Source organism: Saccopteryx leptura, chromosome 3 (assembly GCF_036850995.1).
Source record: "Saccopteryx leptura isolate mSacLep1 chromosome 3, mSacLep1_pri_phased_curated, whole genome shotgun sequence".
Lineage (NCBI taxonomy): Eukaryota > Metazoa > Chordata > Mammalia > Chiroptera > Emballonuridae > Saccopteryx > Saccopteryx leptura.
The window spans coordinates 286,439,625-286,464,953 of record NC_089505.1 but is presented as its reverse complement, the minus strand read 5'-3'; the positions used below and the strand labels follow the sequence as shown (position 1 = coordinate 286,464,953).

Genomic DNA, 25,329 nt, shown 5'->3' with positions numbered 1-25,329 from the left:
GGGCCAGGCAGCACGACAACAGCTCAACTTGTGCCCCTGCCTTCTCTCCGGGCCCACCAGCTCCTAAAATGCTGGGCCGTTGCTTCATTCGCTGCTGCCCATTGCAACAAGAACCAGGACCACAGGCCCTGGGCAGCCACTGTCGAAACCCTGCCGAGGTTGCTGCGGAGAAGCTGCGTGCAGGAACCCTGGGCTGGGCACCGGACTCCCAACGGGCTTTGCTGTTTCCTGGGCAAGGGCTTCCTCATTCAGCGCCTGTAACTTGAGGATAATAAGACTCGGCTCAGCGGGTTGATGTTTGGATCAAAGGAGGCAGTGAGCGTGTGAAATGCTCCATAAACCTCCAAGCGCAGGGCTCACTGGGCACTGGGAGGCAGGGCACAGGTGCGGAAGGCCCCCTGCTCTGACGCTCAGGCAGCGTCTTGCCTGCCTGCTTCCAAGGCACTGCTCCAAGGTCAGGGGCAGCGAGGGTGGGGAAGAGGGTGAGTGATATACCCTGGCAAGGGTGGCAGCCACGGAGGCTGTGCTTCCCATGGCCTGGGGCTGCTTTGAACTCCGGCAACGGAAGTGCTGTTCCCAGAGTTTAGGTGGCATGCAACTTTATCTTCAGGCCACAGGCCAACCACATAAATCTTCCCTGCTGCCCCCTTGAGGTTCCAGGGCCTTCTTTCCCTCAATATCGTCTCTTAGGACATTCCAACAAGCCGCCTACTCCACAGGCACCAAGCCCTTTCCGCTCTAGCAGACGCTCCGTGCTGGGCCCCTGGAGAAGCAGCAGTGCGTGGCCCTGCTGGAACCCTAAGTATTAACTGGCCTGGGAGGTTCTTTTGGACCCAGAGGGGGCAGTAGAGGGAGGCTAGGTGTGTGCGTATGTGGTGGTGGTGGTGGTGGGGAGCTGTGGATAGAAATGACTGCTATGCTACAAACAGGGAGACAGGTTTCAGACAATGCATGTCTGGAATAAGCTTGGGTCTAGAATGGGGACAAATAGAACCAGTCACGGCCCCCAGGCAAGCTATGTGGACCTTCTGTCACCTTTGGAAGTTACAGAAGTGCTTAGGTTTCGTGGTTGTTGATGTCAGGCAGAGGAGGGAAGGTCCCTGCTCCATTAGGGACCGGAAGTGAATGCTGGCAGCGTCCACGCAGAGTCATGAGCATCGTAAGTCCGTGAGGCTGAGCTGGGCCTGGGGCCGTGTCTGCCCACCTTCCCGCCCCACCCCTCTCTTACGTCCCCAGCTCGGGCGGTTTCTGACCCCACTCCACCTAGCAGCCTTCAAGCGAATGTGTGGGGAAGAAAATAATGGACATAAAAATAAATCAACAATTGTTTTCTTTTTATTAAAAACATGGATTGAGTATGAGTTTGGCCATGTTGAGAAAAAAAGGTACTAACTTTCTATGAGCTCACCGACTCTTATAAAATGGGAATAATAATATCTCTCTGGCAAACCCTACAGTGTTGTTTTGAAAAGCACATGCATAATAGATGCGGAAATGCTTCGTAAGTTATTAAATCTGTAGCAGAGTGAGGGGATCTAGAACTATTGCTGGGGGCAATTCTTCACTGTGCACCCATTAGCTAGTTCTACTTCCTTCTAACCCTAGTCAGCTCCTGATTAAAGAGAAAGTTTGAGTATTTGCTTTAACTCATCTCAAATTTCAAATCCTTCAAAAATTCTCCCTCATTCTGATTATGGATAAAAGAAAATACAAAAAGGCATTGCATTTTCTCTTTAGAGATGGCTGATTTCGGGAGAATCAGAGAACCCACACCCCCTTCTATGTCCGTCCCCTGTGTGTGTGGCTGGATCTCGCCAACCAGCACAGAGGGCCCAGCCACGAAGATTCCAGAAAGAGCTTTCCCAGGGAGGAGCTGTGAGTTGGCAGCCCTGGCCTGGAGCGAGGGACCACGGAGTCTGGAGGGCCTGCCTCTACCCGATTTCTTCCATCTGTTCACCTCCAACTGCACTTGGTTAAATGCAGGGAGCACAGGGCTGGCAGTCTGAATACCGGTGCTTGTCATCGTTTCTCAGTGACGACCCACAAGTCCAAACCTCATGTCAGCCAGGCGGTCTCTGGTGCCCAGAGATGTAGCCTGCCCTTCCTCCCCGGCTGCTGTATCAGAGCCTCGCAAGTACCCGTGACTTAGATGTCCACAGGCTGTGATGGCCACTGGCTGAGCTGGCGCTTTCACAGTCCTGGGAGAATGTTGTGAACAAGGACAAGCGAGCACCACTTTACCTGCGGCCCCAGAATAGCCATTGAGTCCTAGAACCGAGGAGTTGTTCTCCAGTCTCTCGGGGTGGAAGGTGTCTGTCTTGGCCCCGTAGGCCCTGCCCCCGCCGCCAGCCGCAATGATCAGGGGCACCGGCACGCCGTCCTTCATCTGGCCGGAGAGACATCCAGAGATGAACAAACCGAGTTGGGGCTTCCGCTCCGGGGACCCCAGAGTCCTGGTTCAAATGTTTAAGGTGTCCTAGTGTCTGCTCAGCAGCAGGGGACATCTCGGTGGAGGTCTGAGGGCTCCGGACTCGTGACACAACAACCCAGCAGCTCGCACCCAACTCCCCCTCCCCTGCTCCTACACAGTCAGGGCTCAGTCGGAGAGGGCTCCGGACTCGTGACACAACAACCCAGCAGCTCGCACCCAGCTCCCCCTCCCCTGCTCCTACACAGTCAGGGCTCAATCGGAGAAGCAGAACCATCTGAGGGGCTCAGTCGTAGAGGCTGCTCACACAGCCCTTTCTGAAAGCCTCACAGAGGTTTGGGGGCTGGTGGTAGAGCAGATCTCTTCACTCTCTCCTTCCTGTCTGGCTGGGACACCCACAGCCTCAGGAGTAAGCCCTCAGCATCACTGTCTCTGTGGGAGAACCTAGCAGGAAGCCACTGGCCATACTTTCTGGCCTGCCTGCGATAATGCCGGAAAAGCTCACCCTAGGGACAGAGGAGTGCTCAGGGGACCTCGGGAACTCTGCAAGAGAACCCCTTTCCTGGACAGACAGTGAGCCCCGCATCCCTCTAGGCCTCGGCTTCCTCATCTTTTACGTCACTAAGTGGCATTTGGTTCCCAGGGCTCTTGTGAGGCCCCAACCCCATGACACACAGAAGTCACTGCCCTTGGGGAGCTGGCACAGCCCACCTCACCTTAAACACGTAGGTGGCTCCTCCTCCTCCGCCGCCCCCTCCTGCCCATTCGTGCACACTTCTGTTCAGGCGGATTTCTTCTTCTACCACATTGTTCTCCCCAATGCAGACTTTCTGGATTAATCGGTTTGTCTGCAGAAACAAAAAGCACCTCAGGTTTGTGTCCAAGATACTCTACTACCCATCAGACAGATCTTTTATGTTTAAAGATAGGGTATATCTCTCAAATAGCTTACAGATGAGTTGAAGAGACCAAAAAATATACCCATATAACTGTCACTCAGGCAGTATTAGCAAAGACTACGAGGATAGCTTAGTTGGAAAATGCATGAAAAGTTGGGGGAGGTTGAGTGAGCCTTTGTTGCTGACTGGTAATCAGGGAGGACTGCCTGTAGGGGGTGGCATTTACTTGGGCCTTGAAGGATAGAGAAGAAGAGTTTTTTAAAAATTACATCATATTAGTTTCAGGAATGCAACATAGTGATTTGACATTTATATATCTTAGGAAGTGTTCACCATGTTACGTCTAGTAACCATTTCTCACCATACAAAGGTATTATGATATTATTGACTGAATTTCCTATGTTGTATGCTACATCTGATATGAGCTTTTTAAACACAGAGAGCGAGGGCAAGTTAGGACATTCTAGGGGGAAAGAGCAGCATGAACCCAGCAGGTGAGCGGGGTATTTGGGGAAAAACCAAGGAGTCTTTTGGCTCAGAAAGGTCCACCTTAGGACAGAGAGGTGGTTCAGGAGGACCCTGACCTCTGAAGGGGGGATGACAAAGGTCCTAAGTGGTGAGATGGGGCTGGAGGGAGTGTAAGTGGGGGTGAGCAGAGGAATTAAACTGGACAGTCAGATCATGGCAGGGGCCTTGGATGCAATTCGGGAGGAGCTGGGCTTCATTCCCTGGGTAGTGGGAGCCATCAAGGTTTTCAAAGCCATTTTGGTACGTCCTGGAAAGAGAAAAAACCAGTGGGAGGGAGCACTTGGATTTTATTCCCAGCTCATCTTTGGGAAAGTTGTGTCTCCATTTTGGGCAACTCATTCCTCCCATTTCTTGCCTCCGAAAAATCCCCTGGCATGGCCCTCAGCAGAGCTCTCTAGGTCTGCCATTGAGTACGGGGTGGACCCTGGAGGCAGTCAGACACCCCTGAACAACTGTGGAGGAGGCACTCACTCTCTGACCCGCAGTGTGGAACGGGACTAAAGACACCACAGGTTGCGTGTGGTAGAGGACAGCGTCCACGGTAGCGTCTTACATGTGTTAGGGACTGAATAAACGGCTTCTGTTTTATTGGGATTCACTTCTAGGCCCACACATGGTCCGGGCGTGAGCCCAGGCATCTGGGAGTCCCTGGGGTGTGCTGACACACACCCTGGAATCCCTGAACGAAGAGCGTTTCAAGAATACCCATTTTGCTTATCAGCCACAGCAGCTAAGATGAACTCTCCAAACATCAACCTGACCTCAAAGGAAAATGACTTTTCTTTTACTTAATAGAAAAGAGGCCAATAAAACATCAAATTTGCACCGAATGCTGCTGTTTAACCAGCCAGTGGATGTGGCAATTTATCTTGAGCCACTCCTCATGCTAACGCACTCAGGGGTGCCAGCGATGAGTATAGAGAAATTTCCAGATAAATAGCTGAGATGCAATTTGTTTTATGGCATTTTGGATTTAATGATGGAAATAATTTGATATTTTTTTAGCGTGGATTTAGTGTGGGTGGAAGGCTGTGAATTGTTATTGTAGAAAGCTGACATTTCTCCCGTGTATGTGCAGTGCTGTGCAGGGCCTGGGGGGCTGGGGGGGTACTGCTGGAAGGAAACCCTGCTAACTGCTGTCCGGGGAGGCCATGAGCCCAAGCCCTGGGTCAGGGGACGGGAATGTGGGCTGTCAGCTGGGCGGAGCAGAGCAGAGGACACAGGGTCCAGTCTACCTGACACGCTCTGCCAGGGGCTAGTTGAGCCGCACTAGCTGAGGCCCCTCACCTCCCTGGAGCTGCCTGCTCCTCTGTAAATCAGGGGGCTGCCCAGTCTGACCCAGCGGTCAACCCCCTCAGACCCTGCCTTTTCTCCCTCTCCTCTGCCTGGCAGCGGTGGGGCCTCTGGCCCTTGGGGATGCCCGCTTTCTATGAACAGAATCTGCAAATGGTTGGAGCCTGCAGGAGCGGGAGGGCGGTACAGTTGGGCTGGGTGATGGTGGGTGTGTAACTAGAGCCCAGACCCTGCTCACCCCCTGCTGCCCCTGCTAGGGCATCGCCTTTAAATTGGAATGGGGTGGGGTGGGGAAATGTCTGATTCTGCATCTTGCTAATCCAGTCCGCATCCTGAGTGACCCTTCTAGCAGCAGCATTAGGTGTAGTCGATCACGTCTTCATAATATCGTTTCTTCACGTGGCCTCCAGCACGCTGCATCCTCTTGAATTGCTACCCGCTTCCCGGGCTCCTCCTCCTCAGCTTTCTTGCTGGTCCATCTTCTTTCCCCTGTTGGGACCCCTGGAGCTCAGTCCTCAGTCTTCTCAATCTGCTTGGTTCCCTAGGCAACTGGATGCTGATTTATCCCGAATTCATAGGTCCACTCTAGACCTCTCTCCTGAATGCCAGTGGCACGTCGCCTGTTGTCTACGGGAAGTCCCATCTGGCTGTCCTCCAGACAGAGCTCTCTGGCTCAGCCTCTGCTCTGAGCTCCTGGTCCGGCCCAAACCCGCGCTTTCCACAGCGTCCTCTGCTCAGGTGGGGGCAGCGGCCAGCGGCTCAGGCACAACTCTGGGGGTCACCCTCGAGCCTTTCTTCCTCTCAGTTCATCATCTAGTCGAGCAGGACATCCTTCTGGATTTTACATTCAAAATATGCCCAGAATTCAACCATTTTTCACCACTTCTGCTGTTACCGTCCCGGTCCTGGCCACCATCTCCTGCTGGGATTAATGTAACAGCCGCTGGATGTGTTGCCTGCCTCTTCCCCTGGGCCCATGTGGTCTATTCCCTACTTTGCCACAGAAGTGAGCCTTTAGATCTCACATTGCATCAGGTCACTGTTCTCACTATTCTGCTCAAAACCCTCCCACGGCTTAAACATGACCTTACAATGGCCCGAGGTGCCCATTACCTCTGACCTCGCTTCTCACCCCCCCCCCTCCGGCACTCCACACCAGGCTGCCCCCACCGCCGGGACTCTGCTCTGCTGGACTCCCAAGATCTTTACCTGGCTCAGTCCCTCTCTCCTTTCAGGACTCTACTCAACTGTCACTTTCCCCATCGGCTTTCCTCGACCACCCTGTTTAAAATTGCAAGCTGCCCCCCAAATCTGGTCCCTCTGACTCCCCTTCCCTACTTCCTTATACTCTCTCACTTTTGGACACCCTGATAACTAACAAACTGATGAACTAGAGCTATTGTCTGTTCGTCCCTCCACTCCCAACACGAACGTGAGCAAAGATATTTCTTTTGTTCATATATATATCCCAAGTTCCTAGTGATGGACATATAATATGCATTCAAAAAATATTTGTTGAATATGGTTGAATGAACCGGGAGCTGTCTGGGTGTGAGCAGCACACTCACAATATTTGTATTGCGAGTGGCGGGTATGGTGAGATTTTACATTTAGATCAGTGCTTTTGCTCCCTTGGGCACATTTGGAAATGTCTGGATGCAGTTTTGGTTGTCATTACTGGGGAATGCTACTGGCATCTGGTGGGTGAAGGCCAGGAATGCTGCTCAGCCACCTGCAGTGCACAGGCCAGCCCACACCCCAGAGAATTATCTGCTCCAGAATGTCGATGGTGCTGACGTCAAGAAGCCCTGAGTCATTCATCCCACCAGCTGAGTCCAGGGAGGAACCGGAGAAGCAGGTGCGGAGGGATGCCTACGTGGGGCTTCCAGCAGCTGGAGCCCTTTCCAGGCTCGGGTGGCCAAGTATGCAGGATTAGCGACTCTACATGGATGTGCAGCTGAACCAGCAAAACTGCCAAATCCTGCTGCTTAATTCTTAAAGTCCACTTGGTCTTCTAGAAGATCCTCTCTAGACACCATTTTGGAGAATTTAAGACTGAGGAAGTGCCTGTAAACAGTCTTCCTTCCCCCTCCCAGGGACTGACTCCTGGGGGTTGGAGGTGCGGAGCCAGAGGGGAGAACAATTCTTTCCCCAAGCCCATGCTACGCCTGGCCCGACCAGCAGAGGGGGCTGCCCTCTGTTCCTGGCGGGGAAATGACTCCGGAACTCTCCTTGCCATCCACAGTTTGAGAGCAAGTAGGTTGATTAATGAAATGATAAAGTGCAGTAACCCAGAGGAACAAGTAGATTACAATTGAATTTTTTTTTAAAGGACGCGGTCCTGTAAAAAGACATAACTGATTACAATCCAATCAAGCAAAAGTCCCTTGCAAAAGTCAATGCAATCTTTCTGCTTAGATGAAAGAATTACATTAGTACTCAATAAATTCCCGTGAAAATTACAACAGCCTGTAATTTAATGACTTAATATATTACATCAGGTTGGAAAGTCCTGATTATAGTTGCTAAATAAAGTTGGAGTCCAGATCTTCCTTCCACAAGGTTGTACCTGTGAAGCTCACTTTGTTTTAACCCCATGCCGTGGAAGTTGGGGGGCGGGGGCTGTGCTTTGCTCCGGGCCCAGTACGTTGCTCTTGGAAGCCCTGAGTTTATTCTGTGGCATGGAATTGCTTTCTCAGTAGCCACTGTTCCCTCATCTGTCCTCCAAGGCGCTCCCCCCCCCCCCCCCGGCCCCCAGTGAAAGCTGTGCTTCAGGTGAGGGTGGGGCGGGCCGAAGGCCACAGGCCTGCGGGTGCCCAGTTCTGGCCAGGGGCCCACTTCTCCCGCAGGCAAGAGTTAAACAGCTGAACAGCGGGGTGCTGGGAGTTTGGGGGCGGGGCTGCTGCTGTGCTTGTCTTCACTTTCTCATTCTTCCTGCAATTTTAGACCACTGCTGGCTTTCTGAACTCCTGCTGTTGGAGCCCTCCACGTCTGACAGCTGGACACCCAGCAGAGTAGGAAATCAGGATGACAGCCATCTCTGGGGCTGCACAGAATGGCCACCTGGCTTGTCAAGTGATGGGCTATATACATGGGAAAGAAAAAAAGGCCATAAAAACCGAGGCCCAAGCTAGCGTGGGGCACAGCAAAAACAGGAACCCGACCCTATTCTGTGCTGTGTTGTGAGTGACTTTGAACAAGTCCCTTTGCCTCAGTGATCTCTATTGTCTCATCTGTAAAATGGAAGAGAGGCCTGCATGGTCTTCCAGCTCTGATCCATGCTTTACATTTTTTAGAGTTTTAATCACACAAATAATAAATACTATATGAATGCATTCTTTCTGTAACCAGATCAGACATTACTGATAAAGCACCCTCAACTCCAGCCCCCTCCCCAGAAACAGCCACTGTTCTCTGCATCTTTCAGACCTTGTTCTAAGCAATTATGGACATATATGTGCTTAAGAGCTGAACAAAAAAATGTGTGTAACCTAGTATTTCTCTGATGGTAATAATATGGCTTAAAGACAATGGTGCCCTAGCAAGAAAGAGCAGGAAGTGTCTTCAACTCATACTTCGGTTAAAGGGAATGACCATTTGCTCATTCAAATAGGATTCAGCTCTTCAGTTTTAAGGGTCACTCGGGAAACCAGTGCCTCGGCCTTGGTCCCTGCAGGGACGCAAAACCCCAACAGCCACACCACCAGCTTTCTCATGCACCCAAATGGCCCTGAGAAAGGGAGAGGGATTTGCAGGCTGGAGGGGAGGGTCCTGCCGTCTTTGAGGAGGAGCTCCCAGAAGGAGCCTGTTGGGAGTTGGTGCCTTCCCAGGGGCCCAGCTGGGTCCTGGGGGGCATGCGGAGGAGAAAGCCCTGCTCTGGGCACTTACGCTGGGGCAGGCATCTTCCCCCTGCTGCCCGACCAGGATGTACAGTGTGTCGTCCTTCTCCAGGTTGAAGATGCCCAGCACAGACACTCCGTGGGACCGCATCATGGCGTTCCTCCCGCCTTTCCCGCCAGCCGCTCCATAGCCCGAGATGCTGCAATGGGACAAAGCACATGGGCTTCTGCCATGGGATGAAGACTGACTCCCTTCCTGCCCACGGGCAGCTTCCGGTGGGCCAAGGGCACCAACATATTGGTCCCTGTAGTTCTCCCCTGCATCGGCCATGAGGTCAGCGGGGAAGTTTCCCGTCTCACAGTCAGGAGAGGACAGTCAAGTCTGGAGAGGGACGGTGAATTGCCTCATTGGCAAAGCTTAGAAGGTAAAGAACTAGTAAAGGGGTGCAAGAGAGGGGGAGGGAAAAGGAGAGGGAGGAGGGAGAGAGTCCGTATTGATGTGGGGTGTTGGGGTGAAGGCATTCTGAATTCCTGGGATTTCCCCATTGTGGATTTATCTCCCTGACCCAAGTCAAAGGACTCATGTGGACTCAGACAAGTAACTTAGTATCGCTGTTCCACATCGGTAAGATGGGATAATAAGAGAACCCACCTTCTAGCCCATGTGTGCTGTCAGGATTGAAGGAATTGAGACATGCAGTCTCAGAATTGTGACTGGCAAATAATAAGCACTGAAAAGTATCTCTTTGTTTGCTTATTTATTATTATTATTATTATTATTATTATTTATAGTGGAATCGGGAGGAAGTGACTTGGTAGGAAGTTTAAAGTCTGCCCATGGGGTCTAGACACAAGAGGTTCCACGTGGAGTGATTGAGGAGGTGGTGTCGACAAACACACACCATGTGTTCCTGTCCCACCAGGAACTCCTGGGTAGTCTGTGTGCGGACAAGGGAAAGAAAAACAGTGTGGGGATGTGGGATTATTTCCGCTGCCTCTTAGGTTGTTGAGATAAAGTCAAGCAAGGGTGGGGAAAAGTAACTCAGTTGGTGAACCAAGAGGAGCATGTCTGGAAGACAGCTAGCATACCAGCCGCAAATGCCTGCCCGGGACCAGCTCCCAGGGAAGGGGACTCAGAGGTTTTCATGTCCCTGTGTACTCAGCCACAGGGTCCTTTATAAAAAGCCTCTGGGAAGAGATGCAAGGTGGCTTTGCTCATGTGCACACAGAGTGGCCTCTCCTATAATTCTAGGAAACTCCCTACGGGCCAAGTGAGTGAGGCACTCGTGGGGGCCCCCTGAGGCGGAGCTCAGGCCTGCTCTGCAGAGACAAGCCTAGAGGGCTGACTGACTGCTACGTGGCAGGCGAGGAGCTGAGGTCTCCATGCAGTGCAGAGGCAAGTCTGGTGCCCGTGGCCCTGTCTGTGGCCAGGCACTGATTGAAGCGCACCATGAGCTCGCATGGCATGAAGTTTTGTGCCCAAGAGGAGACCTGAGACAGGCTCCAGACTGTCAAGGGGCTTGCAAAGAAAAGTAGGGAGGTGATAACACTCATGAAAAGAGAGATCAAGCCCTGGTTGGTTGGCTGAGTGGCAGAGCTTTGGTCTGGCATGTTGAAGTCCTGGGTTCGATTCCTGGTCAGGGCACACAAGAGAAGCACCCATCTGCTTCTCCACCCTTCCCTCTCTTCTTTCTCTCTTTCTCTTCCCCTCCCACAGCCAAGGCTCCATTGGAGCAAAGTTGGCCTGGGCGCTGAGGACAGCTCCATGGCCTCTGTCTCAGGTGCTAGAATGGCTCTAGTTGCAACAGAGCAACACCCCAGATGGGCAGAGCATCGCCCCCTGGTGGGCATGCCAGGTAGATCCTGGTCAGGTACATGCAGGAGTCTGTCTCTCTGCCTCCCCACTTCTCACTTTAGAAAAAAAAAGAGAGAGAGAGATCACACCATCAGGGTAGCCATTCTGGGGAGGCGACATGGAAGGGCCATAATTAGAGTGGGCCATTTCCTAGCTGTACATCCTCTTAGAATCCCAACTTCTTTCCTAGTCAAGTAAGAATCATATCTTACTTTCCAAACTCATAGGGTAGTGGGGGTTCAACATCAAAAGAAGATAATGGGTGAAAACTCAGAGAAAGTGGGAACTCTCTGCACAAAATTAGGGCCATGAGGTGCTCAGGGCCCAGAAGGGAGACAGAGACTGTGACAGGCATGGAGATCTTGGATGGTTGTGGGGTGTGTGGGGTGAAGGTTTGAAGTTGGCTTCATGGTGGAGGTGATAGATAGGCCGGGCTCTCAGACAAGCAGAAAGAGGGGGAGGGTAGGAGTCAGGCTCATGTGAAAGGAAGTGAAGAGGGAGGAAAGCTTGGGGGGGGGGGTGTGCCTGCAGCAGGTGGCTGCGGCGGGGAGTCAGGGGCTGTAGGGATGCAGAGGGTGAGGAGGTGGGAGGGGCCCAGGGTGGGAGGGGGTGGGAGGGGCCCAGAGTGGGAGGGACCCAGGGTGGGAGGGGCCCAGGCCTGAGCATCCTACACTGTGCTGCGCATGAACGCTTGTGCCCCCCCACCATAAGCCATAAACAGTAGCTGTTAGTCATTGCTCTTGATACGTGAGGAAACAGTCTCAGAGGGATTAAGTAACGAATCTGAGGCCTCTGGCAGACCCTGGTCCACACTCCCACGTTTCCCCTCACAGAGCCTTCGGTGGATGCACGCTGAGAATAGTGGGAGCAGCCGCCGGCTCATCCTAATTCACTCAGACCCTCAGCCAAAACCTTGCTCTTGACCCATTAGAAATGGAGAAAGTGATAAAGGCAATTAAAAAGCAGAAAAAAGAGAAAGGCTTATTAGGGAGAGGAAAGCTGAGAATTCTAGCGCAGAGAAGGGAAGCCCGGGGCAGCGGGCAGCGCTGTGGGGGTGTGGGTTCCAGAGACCCTCTGTGTAGACTTCAGAGACAGCAGCGTGGACGGCCTGCTCCGTCCTGGGGTCTGCCAGGCTGCACAAGGAAGTCATTTCAACCTGAAGGGGCGCTCAGGAAACTGCTGCTTGAGAAGGAGTCCTTGTCCTACCCGCTCCTGCTTATGGCTCAGGTAAGCTGTACCCTTCTCATAATTTTATGCACATTTGCATAGTTATTTGCATCGATCTACATATATTATAAATCATTCTGAACTCTTTCACATGTTTAAATTTAGCCAAATTGTTATATTTTTAAATTTGTTTGTTCCTGACACTCCCCCCGCCCCAGTCATCTTTCTTATTTCTCTCACCCCCAACCAAGTCCAAACGCCAGCCTCGTCTAGGTCACGACCGAGTTCTTGGCAATGTGGTGGGATGGAAAGTGGCCGGAGCTCTGCTCTGCTGGCTGTGTGACTTGGGCAGCTTGGTTAACCTCTCTGAGCCTCAGCTTTCCCTCCCAAGGAGAGAAATGAAAACAAGGACCCTGGCCCTTGTGGGGGTAAGTACGTGTATTTGAAAAGACTGCAAGCCGATGGCAAGTACAGGGTGGGACTTTGGCTGTGGGCAGCTTGATAGATCCCACAGCAGGCAGAGAGCTTGATGACCAGGTGTCAACAGCCAGATTCTACTTTCTTGTGTGATGGCCTCAGCCTCGCATTTTAACCTGAATTATGGACTTGCTCAAAGTCATGGGCAACAGACAACTCCCTGTCTGTGCTAACTAACTGCAGGGGTCCTGGGAAGTGGTGGCCCAGTCGTCAGCCCGCTGACAGCTGCGACCCCACCACTGAGCTTCACTCCTTGGCCGCTCCTAGCTGCTACGAGAAGGCTGATCTCTAGTGCAGGATGCGTCGCGATGAGAAAAACACGGGCTGGGACGCAGACAGACCCGGATGCCAATCCCAGCTCAGTGACTCAGGGCCAGGCCCGAGCTGAGGCGAGAGGCACCCAGCTCCCAGTGCTGACCCTGCACTCAAGTGGCCCTGAGAGACAATGCCTCCTTAAATTCAGTGTCCAAGGCACCTTGCTGACCTCTCCTGGCCCTGACTCTGCCAGTGCTACTCACTAGCTGGGTGCCCTTGGGTAGGTTGCTTACTCTCTCTAAGCTCCAGTTTCCTCATCTCTATAAGAGAGATAATACGAAATATCTACTCCGAAGGATTGTTGTGAGAATTAAATGAGATAATGTCTGCAAGGGGCCTAATTCAGTGCCTGGAGGGTAGCCAGTGAGGGACAAATAGTAGCTTCTGTCTGATGTTTCCCTATGGCAAAGCTTGTCTACTCCTCTCCAGGGGTGACTTCTGGGAGGAAGAGTTAATGAGCTCCTGATTTCTAGAGAGCAACAGTAGAGCAGGGTGTGGCCAAGGGGGTTGGAGGTCAAGGCTGTTCATTTCACCCAGGCCCCTCCTCTGTAGAGAGCCAGTGGGACGCGGGCCAGCCTTGGCACTTCCGCTGGCCCCAAACCCTATGAAAAGTGTCACACTAACTTGTCATAACCCCAGTGGAATCTCTGAGGCTTTCTCCCCATCCCTTGTAAACAATTTATTTTTGATGGTTGACAAATGACAAATTAATTTACCTGCCACTCAAGTGGGGAGTATGACTTGCAGTCATTCCAATTTACTGGAAATTACGAGATACTGTTCTCAACAAGCTGATGCTGTATTTTGTTTTGTTTTGTTTTGTTTTCCCTCATCTAAGTCCATGGCCCCTGGTCAAAATGAATGTTTATTGGGTTTGCGTTTTGTATTATTGACTGTGAGCCATTGTTACCTGCTGTAATTGAGTTGTGAATCTTTTTTAGATAAAGAATTAGCAGCAAATCAAAGCGGCTGCCTGCTGGGTCCTGAAATGAGAGCACAGCTGGCGTGCAGCCCCAGGCTTTGGTGGCTGCCTGGGACCCCGCCCCACGGGGACGCTGGGGGTGGGGCGCAGGGGAAGCAGTGAGCAGACCCGCTTGGAGAAGCACGAAGCACCTCCTGTCTTTCCTGCATCCCATGCTGGGCTCTGCCTCTAATTCCCAGCGGGAGCCTGGCCAAGTGGCTCTCCTTCCTCTGAGTCTCAGTTTCCTCCATGAAATCAGGACAGTGAGAGCCGCCCTGCCTATCCTAGCCTACAGGGTAAGTACGAGAGCACAGAAGGCGTGGGAGAGTGTCAGAGCTGGGTCACTGGGAAAGTCCTGTTCCGACATACAGTCGGATTATCCAGAGAGGTCATTTGAGCCATCAGAAGACACCCCGGGGGGCAGCAGGGAAGGGCCAGGTGTCAAGACACCTTTTCCTTACTGCCCAAGTTCTAGTCCAGATTGCACCCATGGGGAAGGGTGCATGTCTCCCCTACAACCTGCCTGACCAGGGCAGCCCTCAGGGCCTAGGAATATCAGAGCTGAATGAGATTTCAGTGACCCCTCTCTACAACCCGTCCTATGGATGGGGCCGCTGTAGACAGGGAAAGGTACACTTTCAAGGTCACATGATGCACGTGGCGGAAATTAGACCCAAACTCCATTCTGCCTGCAGCCCATCAATCTTTGCACAATTGCTCTCTCCCGATTTTCTCTGCTCTGTGTTCCTCATGGCGATGACTAGCTGCACACTTACTCTGACAATCAATCATCATGGTGTCTCTCTTCTATAATTTCTAGAACTTTACTGGTATTATGGACTGTTTTTTTAACTTCTGCCCTGTGGTCTTGGCAAAGACTGCAATGCTCCTGAGTCTCAGTCCTCTCTCTAAGTCCCGCAGCACCTACTCAGTGCCTTGCGCACAGTAGGAGTTTCATGGCTGTTTGTGGATTGGCTGACATGATGGTGTCTCCTGCTGTACTTGCTGGTCCCTGGAGCCAGGGGAGGAAATGTGTGTCAGTGATGGAGACCGGCAGAAGCAGCTGTGGCCCAGGTCAGCTGGCAGGGTTGCCAGCTGCAGCCGGGATCTGGGGCCTCCTGTACATTATGTCTGAGGAACAACTGGACCATGAGAGAACTGCCATCAGAAGCTGTGGGCTGTGCGTGACAAATGCTTTTACAGGCTATGTGTGTATGTGTGTGCACTCGTGTGTGCGGGTGTATGTGTGTGTGCATGCACGAAGTGGGGGGAGGACTCAGGGCTGGGAAGGGGGCTAAGCCTTGGAGGGATCGGAAGGAAGGAAGAGAGAAAGGAAGAAAGACAGGCTGCAGGAAGAGAGAGAGATGGCATCGCCCTCTGTGTGGGGATGTCACGCACAGGATCACACTGAATCCCAGGACCTTCGAAGCGGGGCTCTGGTGGCGCTGTCTCCATTATACGGCGAGGCCAAGGATCTCGCCCCCTCAGCACAGAGCCGTAATGGATGCTCGTTGTGTCACTTCAGCCCCAACCCCCATGAAGCACACTCAGAACTGAGACCCAGAAGTGATCCTTAATTATGTGTTCTTCTCGCCATTACCTTTATCCGTGCCTGCCCTTCCTAATCAGGCTCCCTGAGATGGTAGCAGTCACTCGTTGTCTTGGCGTCCTCAGCCCCAAGCCTGGATGTCATCCCCCACCCCCACCCCCAGTCCTCCGAATCCTCCTCGCCAACACTTCCCGGGCCCGCGTCCCCTCTCCACCCACATTTCCCTGCCCGGATGCAGCCCCTTCTAACTCCTGCCTGGGTGACCCTCAGCCTTCCATCTGCTCTCCCTGCCTCCAGGCTTGTTTCTCTCAGTGACACCCCATGCTGTCACCAGAGGGAGCTAGAGGCACTTGCCAGGTGGCGTTCCTGCCCCAGGGCCTGGTGGCCTTAACTGGCAGGCCTGGCTTTGCCCCTGGCACTCTGTCCACCAGGAAGCCCTCCCCTCTTCTTTGGAGACAACTCATCACCTCTGAGACTAAATTCAGGGTTCTCTCTCCTGTGGAAGCCACTCGTGCACTCAGGCCTCCGCCCCAGCCCCTGACTGCCAGGCTTTGCCAAGCCTCCACCCTGCACTTCCTGCCTTACACTGACATGCTACGCCCACCATCCCCATGGATGGGGCTCCCCTTGGCAGGGGGTGCATCTTATTCGCCTTTATATAATTAGTGTCAGGCACAGTGTCCTAATAGGTGCTTAATATGGCCTACTGAGATTTGCAAAGCAGGTCTGCACACCAGGACACACGCACCTGGAGGGAGCTGACTGCATCACCTGTACAGTTTTGATGGAGGAAGTGGCAAATCCAGGGGAGCGGGGTGCCCAGGGCAGGAAGAGGAGGGTGGGAGGGGTGGGGGTTTGGGCGCTGCACCCGATGGCCCCACCAATCTCCCCCACCGCGCCCTCCTCTCCCTCTTTCTGGGCCTCTCTCTTTGTGGTGCGTGGCAATGGGCAAAGCTGTAGACGGTGGGCGATGGGCCCAGGAAAATGATCAGTTAAGAGTGGGGGTGCTTTCACCTGTATGCATCCCCGAGAGAGCCCTAGCAGTGATGGCCTCACCTCTGCATATAGAGGGTGTTTGATAAGGATTAGTTCCCCTTCCTTCACCTCTTTGACCCGTAAGGAGAGAAGTCAGCTGAGGCAATAACAGTGTCAGACCTCTGGCGGCAGCCAGACAGCACTAGTCGAGTGCCCACACTTCCAGGAGTAGATTCCACAAAGAATGCTTCCAACCTTTTTGTTTCCAAGAACCTTTTTCTCATGTCCTCTGATGTGTCCTATGTTTCTTTCACCAGATGAACTGCACTCACTAAATAAAAATTAGTCAATATGAAAAAACCATCGTCCAGAAAAAGGGCACCTGACTCCTTAACATGGATATTCTGACTTGGGGACACTTTGATGTGGTCTAAAAAGCAGATCATTAAACTTTTCCTTATTTGAATACTAGGTAAAGTGGCCAGTAGACATAAACATCCAAACCCAGAGCCTTATCCAAGATCAAGGATAAAGTGAAGGTCAGAAATAGTTGACCCTCTGTATTAGTGGTTTCCACATATGTGAATTCAACCAACCATGGATCGAAAACATCTGAAAAAAATGTTACCTTGCTGATGACATGCACAGTGTATACTGCTCACAAAAATTAGGGGATATTTTACTGCTTCATATTCATTTTGAAATACCCCCTGATTTTGTGAGTGGTATAGTACAAATGGCTGCCTCTGTATTGACGATGTACAGACATTTTTTTTGTAGTTATTCCCTAAACAATATAACAACTATTTATAAGCATTTTCATTTTATTAGGTATTGTAAGTAATCTAGAGATGACTTAAATTATATGGAAGGATATGTATAATTTATATGCAAACATTAGGACATTTCATATAAGGGACTTGAGCATCCTTGGGCTTGGGTATCCAAAGGGAGTCCTGGAACCAATTCCCCCCGGAAACAGAAGGATGACTGTATCTGCTACAGCCTTTAATTGGCTAAGAAACAAAGCTTCAACAACAATAACTCCAACCCGGTGCTTTTTGGTTCCATTTTGATATGGTGCTATCTCAGGCCCGTTCAACAGAGTCCAGTGATCAAAATGGGGTTTACCAATCTGGACACTTCATAGTGTCCTGCTCCAACAGAAAAATGGCCCCTTGCGTGTGCTTCCAATCAGCGTTCACCAGGCAGTGCCGGGGGCTGCCAGCTAGTCTCACTATTCCGCAGAGAGGAATGGAAACACTCTCCGATTTGGGCTGGGCTTACATCAACTCAGGGTGGCATACAGATCAGGGACCTGGCTAGACTTAGACACAGCTGTAACTGTAATTAACAACAAAGGGAAATAAATTAATTATTTACTAGTGCAGTTTGGCAGGCAAAATCTTTCAAAACATGGGGTCCATCGGAGGAAGTCAGAAAAGTTTCCAGAAGCAGAAAAGTCAGAAACTACTGTCTGCGGGATCAATGTGTCCCTGGCAATGCTGTCTCTGATCGTGTGGCCTCGGGTCTGCTGCAAAGCCTCTCTGGCCCCAGTCTCCTCACTTGGAAACAGGGGAATGTCAGGAGTAACCCTGCCTCATCACTGAAAAGAGGAATACCCAGCGGATCCTCTACAAGTATTCACCCCCTTCTCCCAGGATCCTCTCCTGATCTGGGACAGCAATGGCCCACGGAAATCCAGCGGGCAGGGGCGGGAGGCCCGGCCAGCCCGGAGTGGCGGCCTGTGTCTTTGGCCACTTGCTGGGCATGTGTGGGACCTAGAACAGCTAATCTGATCGCAGCTGAACCTTGTTAATTGCGTTTCTGCCTAGAGTGTTATTTAAAAAGCACTTAGGGCTCTCCCTGAAACGCTCCTACACTAAGGTTCCAGGAGTGGGACTGCCACAGAAAACAGGGCAACTTGAGACACCTCCTTCCTCCCCAGGGGCTGAGGACATGCTGGGCATTGGGGGCCGCAGGACAGGAAGGAGGTGCATTTGGCCAGGGTGGGGGCAATCGCAATGACAGGGACAGATTTATGGCGCTTCCTGTTCAAACAGCCTGGCTATGTGGCAGAAGGACACAGTGAGGCTGTGCCTCAGAGGTTCTGGGGCTGGAGGCGGTTTCTGAACAGTGGCAGGCTCCTCTCTGAGCCTCAGTGTCCTTACTTGTAAAATGAGGACTGCAGCACCGTCCTTGCCCATGTCACAGAGCTGTGTAAGGACCACAGTCAGGAAACTGACCTCACTCAGTGGTTCTCAGGGGCTGCCCCAGCATCACTGGGAACTTGGAAACTCTTATTCTCAGACCTCACTTCAAACCTATGAAGTCAGACAGTCCGAGAGGAGGTGCAGCAATTTGTTTTGATCAGCCCTCTAGTCATTCCGATACCCACCAGTGATGAGGACCACTGGTCTATGCTCTATTATCAGCTTTGCTTAGTGTCATGATCACAAAGTGGCCCAGGGGACCACTAGCCTGGCCCTCCAACCTGGCCTTGCTCAGGTGGATGCTGTGACCTTGGGGTTGGACACTGGACAAGACACTGAGCACAGCCCCTTTACTCGAGAAGTGAAGTCCCAGAAAAGAAAGCTCAAAGATAATAACATCATCTTTCACGTGCATCATACTTTTGTTTCCCAAACGTTTTTACCTGCACTGCCTCACCGGAATAGCATCAAGGAATATTTACAGAATAGCCCATTATAATGATGGTTGTAATTAATAAAGATCAACAATGTTCTAAAGCTAGCTCACACATGGATATCGTCTTCACTGTCTGTGGGCTCCTTGGGGAATAGAGGGCATATCTTCCTGTGCTGCCATATTCCCTTATCTCAAATCCCCCCATCTGCAGTCTTTACACCCAACTATGGGCCCGAGTCTGAGGCCTCTGAACCTCTGTGCCTCCCAGGCACCCCACAGACACGCACTCAGAGCCCCGAGGCAGGACCCCGGTCCCTTCAGGAGGGTGAGTCTGGCCCTCGGCTCCCCCCTCCCCGTACGCACCTGTAGGTGTCGGTGGCTGGCACCTTCCAGGTCTGGATGCCTTTCAGTGGGCCCTCGCTCCCCACCACCACGCTCAGGTTGGTGTTCCGGTAGGCGTTGTTGCACTGGGCCTGCGTGGGGCCGAGGGGCCCGCTGGCCCCGCAGGTGGTGAACAGCCAGTGAACTGCGGCACAAGAGGAAAGACAGTCAAAGACAGTCACTGGCTTGGCCGGGCCGCCCTCCTCTGTGGGCAGCCTGGGCTGCCTCCGAGCTGTCTGCTCCATGGCTCCATTCATCCCAGGGGTGGAAGGGAGGGTGCCTGATTGGGGCAAGAGACACCGCTCAGCCTCAGCCATTCAACCTGGAGACTGCTGAGGGCCGTCTATGTGCCAGGCCCTGGGTCAGATGAACGATGCGTGGGGGGGTGGGGGGACACAGATGGAGCAGCCTTGGTCCCTGGAACTAAGAAGCTCACAGCCTACTAAGGGAGACCAAAAAGGATGCAACCGACTACAGCAGAGGCAACAAGAAAAATGCTGTCAGAGGCAGAGGAGGGAGAGAAGATCCCTTTCGGGTGAGACAGGCACCGGCTGTGGCTGGGTCCTCTCCTGGGTTCTTGTCAAGTTCAGCGCAGTGCTGGGCAAACAGCAGGCATTTAACCTGTGCCACTGTGCCTGCGCCTGACTCATTCCCACAGATTTGGCATTTTCACATAGGAGCCTCTTAGCTTGGAGAAGATCACGAGAGTAAACTAGACAGAGTCAGCTCCACGACCCCCCACTGGCCCAGGGACCCAGGACAGTGGTGGGCGTAGGCACACTTGCACCCCTGGCTGGTGTCTGCCTATTTGTCAGGCCTCAAAAGGGCTCAGCCTCTTTATTAATAACTATTTGGGCATAGAAATGCAATGAAATCAGCTTTTGGGCTCTTGATGAAACAGTGTAGAAAACGGGGAAGCAGGTAACATAGTCTGTGTGTGCTCTTTTCCAAGCTCCTTATTTCTGCCTGAGGCTCTGCCCTCAGCTAGAGCGGCCTGTGGCCCTACATGACCTTCGAGGGTGCTTCTGAACACTTAGCACACCCCACGCCTCTGCCACTGGGCCATTGCCTTTCAAACTTTCTATCGCTGAGCCCTGCAGGCTGTATCTTGGGGAGTTGTCAGAGTTCATGTTGGCCGGAATTCTAACTTTTTTATAACCCATAAAAACTTTTAAAAACTATGTTCTTGATAAATGGCTTTTACTTCAAATATAAAAGGCTCATTATTGGATTGAAGAAATCACTTCTCTTTAAAGAGGTTAAGCTGAATTCTACCTATATAGAGGAAATCATGGAAAGATTAATTTGGGCATAGACAACTTTGTTCACTAAAATGTTAAAGTGAAATGTTTTGGAAAACTTTCAAATAATTTAATGATGTAAAAAGCAAAAATGAAAGGTTAATATAAGCTACTAGTTATAAGCAAGCGGCTGAGATTACACTGGGCAGTCTTGTTAACCTGGCCAGCTGTGGTTAACTTTAGTGACACTGCCCTGGTCCAAGTTCAGAAGACCCAAGTTCTAGTGGGGAGTCCTATGTATACAGCTACTCAAAGCTGAGTGCTCAACACCTTTTAAAGCTTTTCCTTCTTTTTTTTTTTTTTCCAAATTAAGACGTTGATTTCTATTTGGTTTCTGAAACCGTTGTTTCAAGGACAAGGAGGGCTGCATGTTAATTTTCTTATTCATTTGTATTATAAAGGGGTAACCTGCTAATTCAAAATTCTAACTCTTGAATGAAGGCATTTAGCAGATGTGCCCTCCTGCCCAGGTCCTGTGCATGGGCTGTGCCACTGGGGGGGGGGGGGTGAAGTGGAAGGACAAGAATTCCACCTGGGTTTGGGGGCAGCCTCATCACTTACTGACCATAGGACCTGGATCGAACTCCTTCATCTGTAAAAGGGGCTGGATTGGCATTAAGATTACAGGAAGCAAGGGATATGAAAGGTCCCTGCGAAGTTCAGAACTCTAAAACTGTGAGTTGTGGCAATGCCTACACCCAAGGCTGGGCTGTTGCTGACGACAGGAAGTGTGGCCAGGGGAGTGTCTGTGAATGTGGACGGACCCCTCGCCAGCAGCACCTGGGAGTGTAAACTTAGTGAGTTGAGGATGAGGATGGGGGTGGGGAGAAAAAGAAGAGCTCAAATAAACAGGTTGAAAAATCTACTCCTCCCATGATCTCTTGCTCTTCCAAGACTATTCTACAGGCCCAGTCGGAGCCTGTAGCACACACCCAGGGTTCAGGGGCAGCCTCAGCCTCAGCCTCACCGATCTGGATGGAGGCTGGTGGCTCATTTAGTTACTTCAGTCCTAGAAATAAAAAAAGTATATATCTAATATATATTTAAAATTATATATAAATATGTATTTCATTTGATCAGACAAGTGTGATTATATATATGTATTTTATATATCTGAATATCTGTATATTTATATTATATATATTGTCTATATATGTATGTGTGTGTGTGTGTGTGTGTGTGTGTGTGTGTGTGTGTATATATATATATATATATATATATATATATATATATATATATATTTCAAAATTTTACCCACAAACATCAAAATACTGACTGGTGATAGACATTTGAGTAAAGAAAAATCCATTAAGCACTGGGTTTTACTTTAAGTATATTGTAGAATCCTCTAAGAAGAAACAAATCAATTAGTAATATGCAGCACAATGCTAAAGAAAGTAATAATAATAGGCTAGAGAGTGACTGTATTGATTTTATTACTGCTGCTAAGCCGTCTCATCTGCTCAACTGAATGCAAAGGAACAAAAGTGTGATACAAAGGAAAATAAGTTCTCAACTATCACAATTAGTCACAATAATAAGGATCTGCCTCATGTCCAAGGCCTAGTGGTTGTGCCACAGAAGAGCACTCAATGGCTCATGTGGACCTTTTGTACCATTTGATTCTGCTCCTTGGAATGGAAATTTACCCCATTTGTTGACTGAGCTGAACTTCATGGGACCTGTGGCCTATCGAAGCATTTTTTTTTGTTTTGTTTTTGTTTTTGTATTTTTCCGAAGTTACAAGCAGGAAGGCAGTCAGACAGACTCCTGCATGAGCCCAACTGGGATCCACTCGGCATGCCCACCAGGGGGTGATGCTCTGCCCATCTGGGGCGTTGCTCTGCTGTAACCAGAGCCATTCTACTGCCTGGGTTGGAGGCCATGGAGTCATCCTCAGAGCCCGGGTCAATTTTGCTCCAGTGGAGCCTTGGCTGCAGGAGGGGAAGAGAGAGATAGAGAGAAAGGAGAGGGGGAGGGGTGGAGAAGCAAATGGGTGCTTCTCCTGTGTGCCCTGGCCGGGAATTGAACCCAGGACCTCCACACACTGGGCCAACATTCTATTGCTGAGCCAACTGGCCAGGCCACTATCGAACCATTTTGATGGCCATCACAGATCCCATTATATAAAATTGTGACCGAAATCCAAGTAAATATAATCATTCATCATCCATAATGCAGACAATGCCATTCTTTACTGTAAACTGGAAAAATTAACCCTTTTTGAATACATAATGAAAATTAATAATTTTTCTCCCTATTAGGGCAAAATGAAATAATGTACATAGTGTAGCCATTGTGAGTTTAAAACATTTCTACCTTCTGTCTCAACTCCTTAAACAATGGGCAGTGCCCCCTTCTATGTATCTGATCACTGCTTTTCTTTGGATGGTAGCAGTTGTTGAAGCTTAATGCATAGGCTCATTTGCTTATTGGGAGTTGCAAAATAATGATACTCAAACTACATCTTTTTTCTTATTTATTAAAACATTTATTTATTAGTGGAGGGATGCTTCCTTCTCATTTACTATTTGGTTACCCATATAAGAGAGACAGGATAAATACTCAATTCTTTCTCCTTGTTTATAGTTTTCAAGATAATGAATTGGCTTTCTATCCTTCTCTAAAGTTGACCAATTAGTTGTTTATATATGATATGAATCTTTGAATTTAAACATATTTTTGAGTTCTAATTAATCCGTTACCCTTTAGAAGCTCATGTTGTCACCTTTTTGGTCAGGGGTAAGTCTCCTGAGTTCTTTTGCTTCCTTGCTATCTGGGATGATAAAAATGTACCTCCTCTAGACCTGGATTCAGCCATTTTCTCCAAAGCTTTTGTTTCTTTGGAAAAAGGTACGCTGCTCACAAAAATCAGGGATATTTTATCGCTTCATATTCATTTTGAAATAAATCCTAGTTTTTGTGAGCAATATATTTTAATTGCACAATCTGAAGCCTATAGACCCTTATTGTTCGCAGGCTTCTTAGAAAATATATATGTGCATATATATGTACTTGTGTATCAGTATAAACATACACATCTATGAAACAGACACACGTGTATATGACAAGACACCTCCTCATGAGCTCTCATGGATACTTCTAATTCAAACTCAGGGCTACAGAGTTTTAAATTTAACCTCTTCTATATTAATCTGTATTTCTTTTTCTACACTGAGAATCTTGGTTCTTGGGAATATTCTAATAGAATTAGGATATTCTATAATTACTCATTTACTTTATCCTTCATTATACACACAATTGTATCAGAGTAACAATACTACTACATACAATAATACCATCATCAATATAAAAATGGAAATCTGTTAAATTTTAAAAAATACATATGTATGTGCTCTCTATTCTCCTGTAACTCCTTGAAGTTGTATTCTATCTACCTTTACTCTTTGGGCATATTGCTTTACATGTGGTCTTTTTCCTCTTTAGCCCTCAGTCTTCCTTCTGTAAGTACCATGGGTTTGATCCTCACATTGGTCATGCTGATATATCTGTAGTCATTTTGGTTGTCTGAAGCTTGTTTTCAAGTAGATTCTTTAGGAAGTACACATGGGAGTAATATTTTTTGAGTTCTTGGATGTTGATAATATTTTTTACGCTTGTGCCATGTGCTACTCTATCTTCTTCTGGCATAAAGTATTATTGTAAAAACCTGATGATAATCTAGATTTTATTCTCTAATAAATCACTTGCTTTTTTTTCTTAGGTGCCTAAAGCGTTTTTTTTCTTTGAAGGTTTGGTGATTTTATTAGAATATTCCTTGGTATTGCTCCTTCTGTGTCAATATTCTCAGATACATGGAGCAATCTTTTAATAAGTAATTTCAGTAAGAACATTCTTCTTGAAGTACAGCTTTAGCTTTTTGTTTTTCTCCACCTCTTTGTTTTTTGTCTTCAGGCACTCCTGTTATCTATATGTTGGATCTTCTTTGCTTGGCTTTAACATATGTCATATTTTTTATTAAAATTTTTTTTTTCTCTTTTTACCTTCTATTTCCTGTCAGGCATTAACTGTTGTGTTTCTTTGCTCTTGTGTTTCTTGCAATTTAGTTTTAATCTCTGAATTATTTTTTCCTTTTAGTTTACATTCTTTTATGAATTCTACCACCTATTTCCCCATCCTTTATAATACTGACACATTATTTTTTATGTCCTGTATCATTGTCTTACTGTCAGTTAGCTCATTTTGAAATAGAAGGTTGTAATTTTGCTCTCTTCTGTGGGCATGTCTTTTTGGTATGCTTTCATTTTTCTGTACAGGTGTTAGTCTGTCTTCTGTGCTCTTTTAACATTCTTATTATAATTTTGTATGTGATTTGATCTTAAAAACTTATCTGTTACACATTTTTATATAAAATTCGTTTTCTAGAACTTTTATAATTCAGGAGATTTTCTAACTTCACAGAGATTCCTCTATTCTACTTCTTCTTTTAAATAGTGTTTAAAAACACAGCAGTTTGCCTTTTTAGGCTTCTGGCTCTGTTTCTTTCCCCCACTTTTGTCTGGAAACCCTCTAATTTTTTAGTCTCTATTATCCCTATTTTTTTTTTTTTTGTATTTTTCTGAAGCTGGAAACGGGGAGAGACAGTCAGACAGACTCCCGCATGTGCCCGACCAGGATCCACCCGGCACGCCCACCAGGGGCGACGCTCTGCCCCAGGGGGCGATGCTCTGTCCGGGGGGTCGCTCTCGGCT

The 25,329-nt window shown here is 49.4% G+C and overlaps 1 protein-coding gene across 1 annotated transcript in view; it reads right to left on the bottom strand.

Annotated features, from left to right (window-relative positions):
• Positions 1–25,329, bottom strand: part of ALK (ALK receptor tyrosine kinase) — a 693,423-nt gene that overhangs the window by 33,669 nt on the left and 634,425 nt on the right. The window contains exons 12-15 of the mRNA XM_066378600.1: positions 19,299–19,461; positions 9,037–9,187; positions 3,145–3,276; positions 2,242–2,386 (exon numbers count right to left, since the gene is read on the bottom strand). Of these exons, the coding sequence (XP_066234697.1) occupies positions 2,242–2,386; positions 3,145–3,276; positions 9,037–9,187; positions 19,299–19,461 (591 nt within the window). The remainder of the gene's footprint in view (positions 1–2,241; positions 2,387–3,144; positions 3,277–9,036; positions 9,188–19,298; positions 19,462–25,329) is intronic.